The 13973-nt window shown below is 41.6% G+C and overlaps 1 protein-coding gene, 1 non-coding gene and 1 pseudogene across 2 annotated transcripts; 1 reads left to right on the top strand and 2 right to left on the bottom strand.

Moving 5' to 3' along the window:
* Positions 1–653: 653 nt before the first annotated feature.
* On the bottom strand, positions 654–1430 carry LOC131503023 (transcription initiation factor TFIID subunit 10-like; annotated as a pseudogene).
* A 4727-nt stretch (positions 1431–6157) lies between these two features.
* On the top strand, positions 6158–7045 carry LOC131502631 (calmodulin-alpha-like). Its single transcript, XM_058713498.1, has one exon. The coding sequence runs from the start codon at positions 6288–6290 to the stop codon at positions 6678–6680; it is 393 nt and encodes a 130-aa protein (XP_058569481.1). The 5' UTR covers positions 6158–6287; the 3' UTR covers positions 6681–7045.
* Positions 7046–9797: 2752 nt separating this feature from the next.
* TRNAR-UCG (transfer RNA arginine (anticodon UCG)) lies at positions 9798–9882 on the bottom strand. Its single transcript has one exon. It is a non-coding gene; the product is annotated as a tRNA-Arg (tRNA).
* Between the last annotated feature and the right edge of the window lie 4091 nt (positions 9883–13973).

Here is a 13973-nt window from a genome sequence, read left to right as displayed (position 1 = left end):
GCTCGTGGAGCAGGCCTTATCCTCATGTAGTAGTCACTTAATGGGATGTGATTTTCCGGGACTGAAAGGCCATCCATTCCTATGCTGAGAAGTCACCAAGTGTCTTTATCTCCACCTTGAGCTGTCATAGTCCGGAGAGGAGTGTTCTCCTACAGTCTTCATTACCTGGCTTCATTACCTGGCTGTCCGAATCCTTTGGAACATATTCAGGTGGTAATTTGTTCACCATGTCCACAGTTATGTTATTGTTTAGCTTGCCTTCGTGAGTGTAAGGAGAAAGTATTTTTTTCTCTCTGTGTATGATGATGATCATGATTTTGAGATGATAACTTCTAATGTGTTCCTAGTGCGGCCAACATGGCTGGGGGTAGGTGTCCTAACGTGTTACAAGGTACAAGAATGGAATTGATGTGCCACATAGGGACAGTCTGGGGAAACTGTGGGTAAGATAATGGGAGCGTGGTAAAAAGGCCAAGTGCTGCAGGGAGTGGTTATGGCAACATCTCATAATTGGACGGATCTGTGAGTCCTTTTTCAGGCCTCTTCTTCAGTCTAACTGATGGCCCCTTTCCCCCAGGAGTGCTGTTTTCCAATTGTTTTGTGGTAAAATAAGCACCATAAAATTTACCTTTTTTTTTTTTTTTTTTTTTTTTTTGCCTGTCACAATAAGTTTATTATGAAAGCAGGCTGGTGTGGGGACAAGGGGACAGACAAGTACATTTAGGTTGGGTGGCTCAGGTGAAGTAGTGCAGCTTCTTCACACTGATGCCATACTCGCTGAGGGCAGGGGTCAAGTCCTCCATGGTTAGAGTGTACTTGCGGTCCTTGCTCTTGCTTTGGGAGCTGCCAGAAGCTGCGCCCTTCATTTTGTAGTGCTGTAGGGCATCGCTGGCAATATCTGAGATGAATTTCTGGGCAGCTAGGGAGATGAGCCGAATTATGCGTGGGTCCGAGGCCTCAAAGGCAGCGCGGTTCAGGTAGTAACCAGTCACTGCAGCTGGGATCGCAGGCGTGTAATCCTCCAGCTGCATCAGGAAGTCCACCATAGGCGTGCTGGACACCACCGGCCTCACGGCTCCTTTGGCCGCACGTAAACCCCGTTACAGCACGTAAACCCCTTTAGACGTGGCCCCCTCTGGGGGCGCCGCGCCGGCCCGCCGACAGACACCGGAGCCGCCCCGCGCCGCTTGGCCGGCTCCCCGGCCCGTGCCGCCACGGGTCCCGTGCCCCCTGCCGCAGCTCCAGCCCCAGGTCCCCCTGCCATCCCCGCAGGGTTGGCCTTGTTCTCCACAGCGGTGCCAGCGGGCAGCGCTGCGGGGGATCGAGACCGCGGGCGTCGGGCCCGGGCCTGGGACCGAGGCGGCGGAGCCCGGCGCCGCCTCGGGGTCCGCGCCGGAGCGTGGGAGAGGCAGCGAACCAAAATGTACCATCTTAATAATTTTTAAGTGTGCTATTCAATACATTCACATTATTGTGCTACCAGCGCTACCATCCGTCTCCGGAACACTTTCATCTCATAAAACTGAAACTCTAGGGGCACCTGGGTGGCTTGGTTGGGTGAGCGTTCGACTGTTGATTGCAGCTCAGGTCACGTCTCAGGATTCGTGTATTCGAGCTCTGAGTTGGCCTCTGTGCTGACAGCTGGAGGCTGCTTGGGATTTTCTTTCTCCCTCTCTCTCTGGCCCGCCCTCGCGCTCTGTCTCTCACTCACTCTCTCTCTCTCTCAAAAGAAATAAACTTAAAAAACCCAAAAAACAAAACAAGAAACTGAAACTCTATACCCATTAAACAAGAACTCCTCATTTCCCCTTCCTCCCATCCCCTGGAAACCACCGTTGTAGTTTTTGTTTCTGTTATGTTTTGCTTATCCATTCATCTGTCCATGGGCACTTGGGTTGCTTTTACATTTTAGCTGTTGTGAGTAACGCTACTATAGACATGGGTGTGCGGATACATCTCTTTTAGACCCTGCTTTCATTTATTTTGGATGTATACACTCAGATGGAATTGCTGAATCATGTGGCAATTTTTTAAAAGTTTTTCTGAAGAAATGCCATACTGTTTTTCACAGCAGTGGTAGGTACCATTTCACCTTCCCACCAACAGTGCGTAAGAGTTCAGTTTCTACATTCTAACCAATACTTGTTATTTTCTGGGGTTTTTTGATAGTAGCCATCTTAATGGGTATAAAGTGGTATCTTAGTGTATTTTTGATTTGCATCTCCCTAATGATTAGTGATGTTGAGCATCTTTCATGTGCTTATTATTATTTTTTTTTGTCATCGTATACTTTCTCAGAAGAAATACCTGTTCAAGTCCTTTGTCCATTTTTAATTGTTTTTTGTTATTGTCATTTTTGTTGAGTTTATCCTATGATTTTTGTGCTCCGGCTTTTCATCCTATTTCTCTGTTCCTTCTTTGTCTTGTCTTTCTCTTGCCATCCTCGAAGTTTTAGTGTTTTCCAAGGACCTGTCTTTAAACTCCTCCTTGTCTCTGGTCCCTTCTTTGCCAAATCTTACCAGTGTGGAGATGATGTCTCCAACCCATATTTTCTCTCTAGAGCTCTCACTTTTCTTCTGGCTCCCTGCTCTAGCGTCTCTTTTTTTCTTCCAAGGTTTTATTGAAATTCCACTTAGTTAACCAACATACAGTGTAATGTTAGTTTTGAGTTCAGTGATTCAGCACTTCCATACAACACCTAGTGCTTATCACGACAAGCACACTCCTTAATCCCCATCCCCTATTTCCTCTACCCGCCTCCCCTTTGGTAACCATCAGTTTGTTCTCTATAGTTAAGGGTCCATTTCTTGGTTTGTCTCTCTCCCCCAACGTGTTTGTTTTGTTTCTTAAATTGCACGTTATGAATGAAATCATATGGATTTGTCTTTCTCTGACTGACTTATTCTGCTTAGCATCATACTCTCTATCTAGCTCCATCTGTGTCGTTGCAAATGGCCAGATTTTGTTCTATTTTATGGCTGAGTAATATTCCATTTTGTATATATACCACATCTTCTTTATTCATTCATCAGTCGATAGACATTTGGACTGCTTCCGTAATTTGGCTATTGTCCTCTAACATCTCTTGTTCATTCCAGTCTTATGTACGATTCTGGGTGGGAATTTTGGTTATTTTTTAGGCTGGTTGTTGTGCTGCTGTCTCATTACTTTGGCATCTTGGAGTGTTTCCTGCCTTTACATGGTCAGGGATTGCTCACCACCATGTCTAGCCCATAGGAGGAGGTGCAAGGAGAAGGGGCTGAGGTGTGTAACTGGAGTCCTGGCTGTTTGCTCAGGTAAAACTTCCAGTTCTGTATAAGAAGGGAAGTAATGAATGTTGATAAATAACTAGGCTTCTCTTGCTCAGGTAGCTTTATTATTCCTCATGTTGAGGCTTAGTGTTTGTTGAGTACGAAGATCCAGCTACCAGTCCCAACCAAGGAGGGCCATTGTGTGGAGGATGGCAGAGATCGTAACAATGCCAACCACGAGAAGAAGGAGCGCACGGACCTTGGCCCACTGCATCTTCGATGGGTTGTGAGTTACCAAGTAGGACTTAACACACAAGACACTTGGTTAGAATAGTGCTTTACTCATGGAAAGGAGAAGAGACACATGACCAGCATCTGTAATGTGTGCCAGTCTCCCATGGCTAGCGGGTCCCTCCTGATAACTGATGCAGGGTGATGGACTGTACACATCACTCTTGTGCTGCAATTGAAGACCTCCATTCCTTTGCTGCTGGTGGGAGCAGAGGGAGCAGATACACTGATGGGGAAGGCCAGGTGCCATATGACACATACGTAAGGAATACAAACAAGTTCACAGTTTCCCCAGGGCAGGGGAGAATCCTTCAGGGAAAAGTTTTCTTACTGGGAATAATCTGGGGCCAAGTGATACCTCAGTACCCAACGTTTTTAGGGGAATGTTCCAGGGCCAGGGCCAGGATTAGCAGACAATCCTGGGGTGGGGGGCAATAGATCATGCAAAGGTTACTTCCCCAATAGTATTCTAATCAAATTTGGGGTGTATTAGAGTAGAGAATTACTGGAGCTACTCCCTTTCTATTAGGTGATATCATGTCCTCAAGGACAGACTAGTCTGAAGGATCATCTCATTACAGTAGTGGCTTCCTTGTATTTTTTCTTCTTTGTGTTGTCCTTGGCTAATAACTTTAAATATCCCACTTATTTAAAAATTTTTAAAATATTTATTTATTTTTGAGAGAGAGAGAGAGACAGAGCATGAGCAGGGGAGGGGCAGAGAGAGAGGGAGACACAGAATCTGAAGCAGGCTCCAGGCTTTGAGCTGTCAGTACAGAGCCCCATGTGGGCTCGAACCCACAAACCCGTGAGATCATGACCTGAAACCCGTGAGATCATGACCTGAGCCGAAGTCGGGCTCTCAACCCACTGAGCCACCCAGGCACCCCATAAATATTCCAGTTATTTCAATGGAAATTTAAACTTTATACTACCTGGGTTATTGTGAGTTCAGTTCAAAGCTATTTGGAAGTAATGTTCATTGCAGAGCACGAAACGGGATATGGCTCTCTGGTCAAGATGGCACCAGGGCCGTCTCTTGAATTTTTTTTGGTGTGTTTCCTGGGGATGGGAGGATTGACATGGAGGAGGACTCCAAAAAATGATTTTTTGTAGTATTGGAATGTAAATAATCCTTGTGAAAATGTCTTTGGGAGTCTGTCTTATCAGTATAAACCTTTGCCTGACTCCCATGATGTGGTAGATGCCACGTAATATTCTGTAGCCAGACTCAAGGGGACTGTGATGACTGGGAGAATAAATCCTGTGTCAAAAATATGACTAAATACTCATTTCACAATACATACACTTCTCCGGTATAATGTTCTTGTAGAATGCAAACATGCTGAAGGAAACCTTAAGAGAACTGAGGTATCTAAGAAAGATAACAGGCAGAGAATCATGTATGTTTTAGGTAGGAGGCTCATCTTTACAATTGTGACTACTGAGAGCATAGGAAGGGATACTGATAAAGCCCTCCTGTATTCCGGAATAGCTGTCCTGTAGGCAAAGCAACATAATCAGTGCTGTGGAACATAGTGTTTGCTATACATTGTCTTCCCATCAATGACCATGTGGCACATTTGTAATTTGGTTTCTCAGTTTTCACATTCCACCAGAACTACTTTGTCATGTTCAAGAAGAATGTAATTAATATGACCATACATATTTGACATGCTTTGCATGACATAAGCACACTGGAGAAAAAGTCTGGCAATAAAATGACATAGTATGTAGGATAGGAGCAAGCTGGAAATGAGGATATGGTGCCAATTTGCGTGAAAATCAAGCCTTCTCAGCATAAATGTAGGTGGAGTATAGTTCACGACCTTTTCCTCTGATCAGTTTATGGATGACCATCAAAATCATTTTATTTTAAATGGGAAAAAGTGCAATAATGTGTCTTCAGCAGACTTTTCTTCTGTATCTTGTCCCTTACACGTGATCTTTATATTTTAAGAATTTTGGATCAGATACCAAGAAATTTTACTTTTACAACCATAATTCCGTGTAACCAAGGAGAATCCGATAAAGGTAATGAAGTAGAATGATTATGTTAAAGCAAAAAATGTTTCTGTGCAAAACTTAATAGTTCCACTAGATGGTAGCAAATGGTTGTTTTATACCTTTACAGTGACTGTGTTGTTTATAAAATGATCACTTTTCCTTCTTTCTTTCTTTTTTAAGATTTTATTTATTTACTTTTCTGAGTAAAACCTATACCCAACATGGGGCTAGAACTTAAAATCCTAGGATCAAGAGTTGCATGTTTGGCCAGCTGAGCCAGCCAGACACCCCAAAATGCTAACTTTTCTAAAATTAGAAGAACAATTCTGGAAAGTAAAAATTGTATCTGAAATGCTGCTTCCTTTGGAGAGGGTAAAACACAGTTGAGTTTAAGTCTGTCAAAGAAAAGGCAGATAAAACTTCTTTTCCTAATAGTCTTTTCAAGTGGCAAGAAAACATTAATTCCAAGCCTGGTTTCTGGTGGCTTTTGATTTGTATTTGATAAAATTTTGCAGAAAATTGTGGGTCGTGTATGGACTATTTCTCCTAGTGTTACGAAGTTTGTATGCTTTTAAATGACCTGTCCCTGGAGTGGGGCAGCGGCAGGGGCCCAGCATGCAGTGCACACCACCTTAGCTGCAGCAGTAGTGGCTGCCGTAGAGCCACCCCTGCCGTCACAGCCCCTGCTCTGGTGCAGCCACCCTCGCTCCGTCTGCTCGTCCTCCCTTCGCTAGCACCATGGCTGACGAGGTGACCGAAGAACAGATTGCCGAGTTCAAGGGAGCCTTCTCCCTACTTGACAAAGATGGCAATGGCACCATCACAACAAAGGAACGTAGAATTGTCATGAGGTCATGGAGTCAGAACCCAGCAGGAGCCAAATTGCAGGAGATGATCAATGATGAGGTGGATGCTGATGCTAATGGCACCATTGACTTCGCAGAATTTTTGACTGCAATGGCTAGAAAAACGAAAGATACAAGCAGTGAAGAAGAAATTTGCGAAGTGTTCCGAGTTTTTTACAAGGATGGGAATGGTTATATCAGTGTGGCAGAACTATGTCATGTCATGGCAAACTTAGGAGAAACACTAACAGATGAAGAAATAAATGATCAGAGAAGTAGATATTGATGGAGATGGGTAAGTCCACTATGAAGAATTCATACGGATGATGACTGCAAAATGAAGACCTACTTTCAGCTCCTTTTCCCCTCTCTAGAAGAATCATATTGAATATTTTACTTACCTCTTGCAAAAAAAACGAAAACAAAAACAAAAGCAAAAAAACAAAACAGAACAAACCGTTCATCTACTCATTCTCTTTCTATAAAGCAAAACTGAATGTCGAAAGTACCTTCTGTCCACACACACAAAATCCGCACATATGCGTTGGTGGTCCTGCCTCCTGAAGATCAAGCTACATGTCAATGTTACTATATAAACGCTTGTACTCCCTTAATGATAGGAAAGCACTTAGTGGACTCCTTGTGTGTCCATTTGCTAACGGCCAGTTTTTCATGAATGTAGCTTGACAATTGAGCACTGTCAGGCTTTTGTATTAAAAACGAAAAATGAAAAATCAAATTTGAAACCTATTCAAAATGTGTTCCGGTTCAGTTTGTTAGTATACATTGTCGAACCTGGTTTACTGAAAACAAACCTTTAAAATTGGCTTACCTCAGGACGCTGTGCAGAAAAACGGGTGAAGGATAGAATGTCTAAGCGCAGCCCCACTGAGCTGGCTGGCCCTCTGGTACTTCCATGCGCCCACCTGTGATGGTGGGGACACACATCCCTGCGGCATGCTGCGTGTGTTGGTTTGGTGTTGTCCGTGTTGTATTGGCACGAAACGGGGGTGTCAGGCTGTCACCATTCGTACAAATGTTTCAAAAGAAACCTTTACCAAGGGAACGTCTTTGGACTCTGGTTTTAAAATCTTCTGAGCCATGGGTTGGAGCCAGCAGACTGGGCTGTAGCTGTGGACTTCAGCACAACTATCAACATTGCTGTTCAAGAAATTATAATTTATATCCATTCCAAGTTATAAATCCTGGTCTTTTTCCCCCAGTAAAAGGACTATTAACTTACAAAAAATAAAATGCCTTTTTCCTGGATTCCCATGGTCAGTCATGAAGTTGGTTGTGTTGCAATAAAATTTGAAATGAAGAGAACACTTGGAGGAGTTCAATGTGACGGTGGAATGATAGTATAAGTAAACATTTTAAAACAAGATTTCATCTGCTTTTGATCTGTTTTCTACAAACCTTTCATTAGTTTTGCCAAACAGAGTTTCATATAGGTAGTCTGCTAGTGGCTCACGGTTTAATTAAGGATAACCTGATTAAAAATAGACATTTCAGGGGCGCCTGGGTGGCGCAGTTGGTTAAGCGTCCGACTTCAGCCAGGTCACGATCTTGCGGTCCGTGAGTTCGAGCCCCGCGTCAGGCTCTGGGCTGATGGCTCGGAGCCTGGAGCCTGTTTCCGATTCTGTGTCTCCCTCTCTCTCTGCCCCTCCCCCGTTCATGCTCTGTCTCTCTCTGTCCCAAAAATAAATAAAAAATGTTGAAAAAAAAATTTAAAAAAAATAGACATTTCAAAAGAGATAGGATTGAAGCAAGCAAATGAGTGGTATCACATATGTATGTACCAGTTTGTTTAATGATTCACCCGTATAGAGGCATCTGGGCTGTTTCCAGGTTTTGGCTTTTACAAAGAAAGCTTCTATGAACATTCACCTACAGGTTTTTGCATGAACATAATTTTCATTCCTCTGGGATAAATACATACACAGGTTTACAGTCACTGAGTCATATGATATTTATATGTTTAGTTTTAAAACAATCCATCTAATTTTTCCGGAGTGGCTGTACCATTTTACATTTACACCAGCAATATATGGGTGATCAAGTTCCTTGTCATGCTAGTCAGCACTTAGTGCTGTCCTTATTTTATATTTTAGCCATTCTGATAGGTGTGAAGTGATATTTCAATGTAGGTTCAGTTTGCTTTTCCCTGTTGGATAATGATATTGAACATATTTTCATGTGCTTATTCATCATCTCTATATCTTCTTCACTGAAATGTCTCTGTATACCTTTTGCCTGTCTTCTCATTGAATTATTTATTTTTTCACTGTGGAGGTTTTAGTGCTCTTTGTATATTATACATACTGGTTGTTCGTCAGACATGTGGCTTTCAAATATCTTGTTACAGTATGCACCTTGTCTTTTCGTCCTCTTAACAGCTCTTTCACATAGGAGAAGTTTTTAGTTTTGATGAGGTCCATTTCGCCAAATAAACTCTTTAATGAGATTTCTTATCTGAGATTTAGCTTGTGAAGGAACACGTGATAAGACAAATATTGTAGATCTATTGTAATATAATTTATGATGAGCATCTCCCATTTTGGACTAAAAACTTTAATAAAAAAGCACAATTTACCTATATTTTTGTGAATAATAAAACTATGCACATCTTTTTTCTTAATTTGTATTTACTTTTTAGAGAGAGAGAAAGAACGCCAGCAGGGGAAGGGCAGAGAGAGAGGGAGAGAGAGGATCCGAAGTGAGCTCCACATTGAGAGCGGAGAGTCTGATGCGGGGCTCAAAGTCACTAGCTGCGAGATCATAACCTGAGTTGAAGTCGGGTGTCCAACCGACTGAGCGCCCAGATGCTCCTGTACATCTTTTATTTTTATCTTCTACCTCAGTTAGATTGAAATTTCTTTTTTGAGGGTTAGGATTGTGTTCATTCATCCTGAGTCCTCTTTGAAGTTGGGTACAAGGTCTTGCACAGAACAGGTGTTCAACAAATATATTTTAATATTCCATCAAGCCATCATGGCAGGGTGTAAAGAGGTAGAGTTTGCAATAGTGACTTGAAATTCTGGCTTTGCCTCCTTGCCTGCAGTGAAAAATTGGGTGAGTCATTTCACTTCGTGAGCTTCAATTTCCTTACCTAACATTTTGGATAATAATACCAAGTTCATGGTCTTCTCGTGGGTTTCAAATGAAATAACATCTGTGAGGCACCCAGTAAGGTGCGTGACACATAGTAGATTGTAAGTAAATGGTAACTATTGGAGTTACCAGGATTTCAGCTCCATAAATGCTTTTTTAAAAAAAATTTTTTTACATTTATTTATTTTTGAGAAACAGAGTGAGACAAAGCGTGAGCAGGGGAGGGGCAGAGAGAAGGAGACACAGAATCTGAAGCAGGCTCCAGGCCCTGAGTAAGCGGTCAGCACAGAGCCTGATGTGGGGCTCGAACCCACGAACTGTGAGATCACGACCTGAGCCGAAGTCAGACGCTCAACCGACTGAGCCACCCAGGCGCCCCTCAGCTCCATAAATCCTTAAACAGAGATTATAAAGACTCAGACTACTGGGGCTGAGTCTTTGAATAGATACCATGTGATGAATTGAACTGTATGAAAAGTCTTGATTGTTTTAAACCATACATTCTAAAGAAGTCATAATTACATTGATGTACACTGTCATCTAGTGCAAAATTTTTTAGTTTGGTGGTTATATCAAGGCCATTTTTAAATTTCACATCTTCATTTGATTATAAAAATATAAATTGGTTCTTTTTCTCTTGATGAGAGAAAAGGGGGCTTAATTTTGATGTAAGAAACAGAGCTGTTACACACCTTAGTAGTCCTTTCTTCCCACTTGGAGCTTTGCCTACATTTTTCTTTTTAACTGAAGTATACTCGACCTACAATGTTACATTAATGTCAGTTGTACAACATGTAGATTCAACAATCCTATGCATTACTCCATACTCACCACAATAAGCTAATCAACATCTGTCACCATACAATATTATTTCAATCTTTTTTTTTTATGTTTTTAAAAATTTTGTCAGGCCAACTAGGCCATAAAAATATTTTTTTAATTTTATTTTTTATTTTTTAAAATTGACATCCAAATTAGTTAGCATATAGTGCAACAATGATTTCAGGAGTAGATTCCTCAGTGCCCCTTACCCATTGAGCCCATCCCCCCTCCCATACCCCTCCAGCAACCCTCTGTTTGTTCTCCATATTTATGAGTCTCTTCTGTTTTGTCCCCCTCCCTGTTTTTACATTATTTTTGTTTCCCTTCCCTTATGTTCATCTGTTTTGTCTCTTAAAGTCCTCATATGAGTGAAGTCATATGATATTTGTCTTTCTCTGACTGACTAATTTCGCTTAGCATAATACCCTCCAGTTCCATCCACATAGTTGCAAATGGCAAGATTTCATTCTTTTTGATTGCCGAGTAATGCTCCATTGTATATATATATATCACATGTTCTTTATCCATTCATCCATCGATGGACATTTGGGCTCTTTCCATACTTTGGCTATTGTTGATAGTGCTGCTATAAACATTGGGGTGCATGTGTCCCTTTGAAACAGCATCCCTGTATCCCTTGGATAAATGCCTGGTAGTGCCATTGCTGGGTCGTAGGATAGTTATATTTTTGGTTTTTTGAGGAACCTCCATACTGTTTTTCAGAGTGGCTGGACAAGCTTGCATTCCCATATCAATGCCATTTTTAAAATACATTTTATACAGTTACAAGTTGAGAAATATTTGAACCTGAATAAAACAACAAATGTTTATAAAAATGTATTAATGCATAGAAGAAAAATAATCAAATAATGAAAACTTATTCTAAAATATTTATACATTTGGGGTGCTTGGGTGGCTCATTGGGTTGAGGATCTGACTTCAGCTTGGGTCATGATCTCGCGGTTCGTGAGTTTAGCCCTGCATCGGGCTCTGTGCTGACAGTTCACAGCCTGGAGCCTGCTTCAGATTCTGTGTCTCCCTCTCTCTCTGCTCCTCCCCTGCTTGCATGCGTGTGCGTGCTCTCTCTCAAAAAGAAGTAAACATTAAAAAAATTTTTTAAATAAATTATTTTTACATTTTACTGAATGTTGCATTTCTTCATAAGCATAATATAATAGTCAAGCTGAATTAAATAACTCTGCTTAAGTGTAAGGTAAATATAATCAAGTGGTGTATATCAAATTAACATAGAAAATTACAGAGCAAAACAGAAATATTTTAAGTCAGTTAATGACTTAGCATTAGCTAAGAGATTTCATTTTACCTATGTTTAAATTAACAATATAACTATATTTGCAGTTGAGAAATTGCTTCTCTTATGTTGTTATAGTTAGCAATTTGTATCAACACAAGTTTCAGTTACATATTCTTGTAATCATTTTAATTTTCAAGAGTTGCAGAATTTGATTTCATTCATCTTTAGCAAATGCTTCTTGAATTTTGTGATTAAATGAGGCTGTGATTAACAAGACCCGCCCCCTCCAGATTATTTGGGAAACTGCTATAGCTATAAAAGACATCCTGCAGGAATTATGGAGTTCAGCTGGAGGTTAACTTTCTGTTGCCCAGGTAAAGAACACTGGCTACTTGGATATTAGATTTTTTTTTTTTTAGCCACAAAGTTCTAATTCAGTGTTTCTTAACCTGTGCCCCTTTGATTACCTGGACCTAAACTACCCAGGCAACTTGTTATAGATTCCATGACAAATTCCAGATAAGGTGAATCAGAATTTCCTGAAACGCTGCTCAGGAATCTACATCTTTCACAAGTACTCTAGGTGATTCGTATGTCAAGTTTGAGAATTTAGGTTTCTTGTTTTTTGTACTTTGTCACTCCCAATGCAGTTGAGTCCAAGGTTTACTGGCTGTGTCGCGGCAAGTAGGTTCTAAAATGTGAGGCAGCAGAGGCTGCCATGCCACTATACCTCTGTCCCAACAGTGTTTCATACTGGGCTCAATTTCTGATTGTTATGGCCTAAGGTGGGTGGTAGCTTCCAGTCTGTCAGCAATTCATAACCACACTTAGCCCCCAGTCTGAGAAATTATACAAATGTACAACATGGACACTCTATGCTCCCTTCTTGTCCTTCAACTGAGAAAAACAGATATTTGCCAACTGTGGCCAGGCAGGGAAGAAGCTGGGGGAATAAATATCCCAATCTCTCTTTTCTCCCACCCTCCGGTCCCCCGTTTATGCTTCTGATTGGCCAAACCCAAGCAGAAGTCAGAGCATAAGGGAGTCAACTCATGCATTGCATGAAGATTACAAGGCAAAAGAAGGAAGGAATAAGATGGAGGGGAAACAGAATATTCAGCCATACACATTTAAAATACCTCAAATGCAGTTCTGTCACAGTATAGTGTATACCATGAATTGGTTAAAGCAAACCTTTTGTGAGGAGTATGTGAATCAGAGTGAGGATAGGTATGAGGAAGCTTTTTACTTGGTTTTGCCCATCCTCACCTCCAGAATCTTTACTGCCATTGCTAAGTAGGGTCCGATCAGGAAACTCATTTTATACTATGTCTAGAAGGTCTGTATAACTGATCTTTAGGTAAAGAATGCAAAAGAATGATGAATACATTTATTTAATGGAACCCATAAACATTTCATTATATGATGAATATTACATAATTGTATGCAACCACTGTATTTAAAAATTTTTTAATGTTTATTTATTATTGAGAGACAGAGAAAGACAGACCATGAGCATGGGAGGGGCAGAGAGAGAGGGAGACACAGAATCCGAAGCAGGCTCCAGGCTCTGAGCTGTCAGCACAGAGCCTGATGGCGGGGCTCAAACTCATGAACCGTGAGGTCATGACCTGAGCCAAAGTCGGATGCTCAACGGACTGAGCACCCAGGTGCCCCAGGTGAAAACCCTTTCTCAGAAGTGACCAAAAGAATGGTCTCTGATCTCCCAATGTCTTTATTTCTCTTTTTGCATGACTCAATCTGTTAGTTAGGATGTAACTTCTCTCGCCTGTGACAGAAATGTAAATTAACAGTGGCTTAGACAAGATAGGAATTTATCTTTCTTTAAAAAATGTTTTTTAATGCTTATTTATTTTTGAGAGAGAGAGAGAGAGAGAGAGAGAGAGAGAGAGAAAGCATGAGTGGGGGAAGGGCAGAGAGAGAGAGAAGGAGACACAGAATCCAAAGCAGGCTGCAGGCTCCAGGCTCCAAGCTGCCAGCACAGAGCCTGACATGGGGCTCGAACACACGAACCGTGAGATCATGATCTGAGCTGAAGTCAGACCCTTAACCAACTGAGCCACCCAGGCACCCCTCTTTCTTTTAGGTAGTAGTCCCTGGCTGGTATGACAACACTGCTCTACATGGTTGTACAGGGATCAGGTCCCCATTTATCTTGTTTTCTGTCCCTCCTCTGTACTTGTCTGTACAGTTCAAGGTGGCTGGCCATGATATTCATGTTCCAGACAGCAGGATGGAAGAAGACACAAGAGGGAGGGAAGGAAAATATGCTTTTCCCTTTAAGGGTGAGAACTAACATTTGCACACATAACTTCATATTCTGTTGGCCAGAACTTTATCACGTGGCCATGCATAGCAGCAAAAGAG

Source organism: Neofelis nebulosa, chromosome X, assembly GCF_028018385.1.
Source record: "Neofelis nebulosa isolate mNeoNeb1 chromosome X, mNeoNeb1.pri, whole genome shotgun sequence".
Classification (NCBI taxonomy): Eukaryota; Metazoa; Chordata; class Mammalia; order Carnivora; family Felidae; genus Neofelis; species Neofelis nebulosa.
The sequence above is the reverse complement of the archived record's forward strand: the minus strand, read 5'-3'. Positions and strand labels throughout refer to the sequence as shown.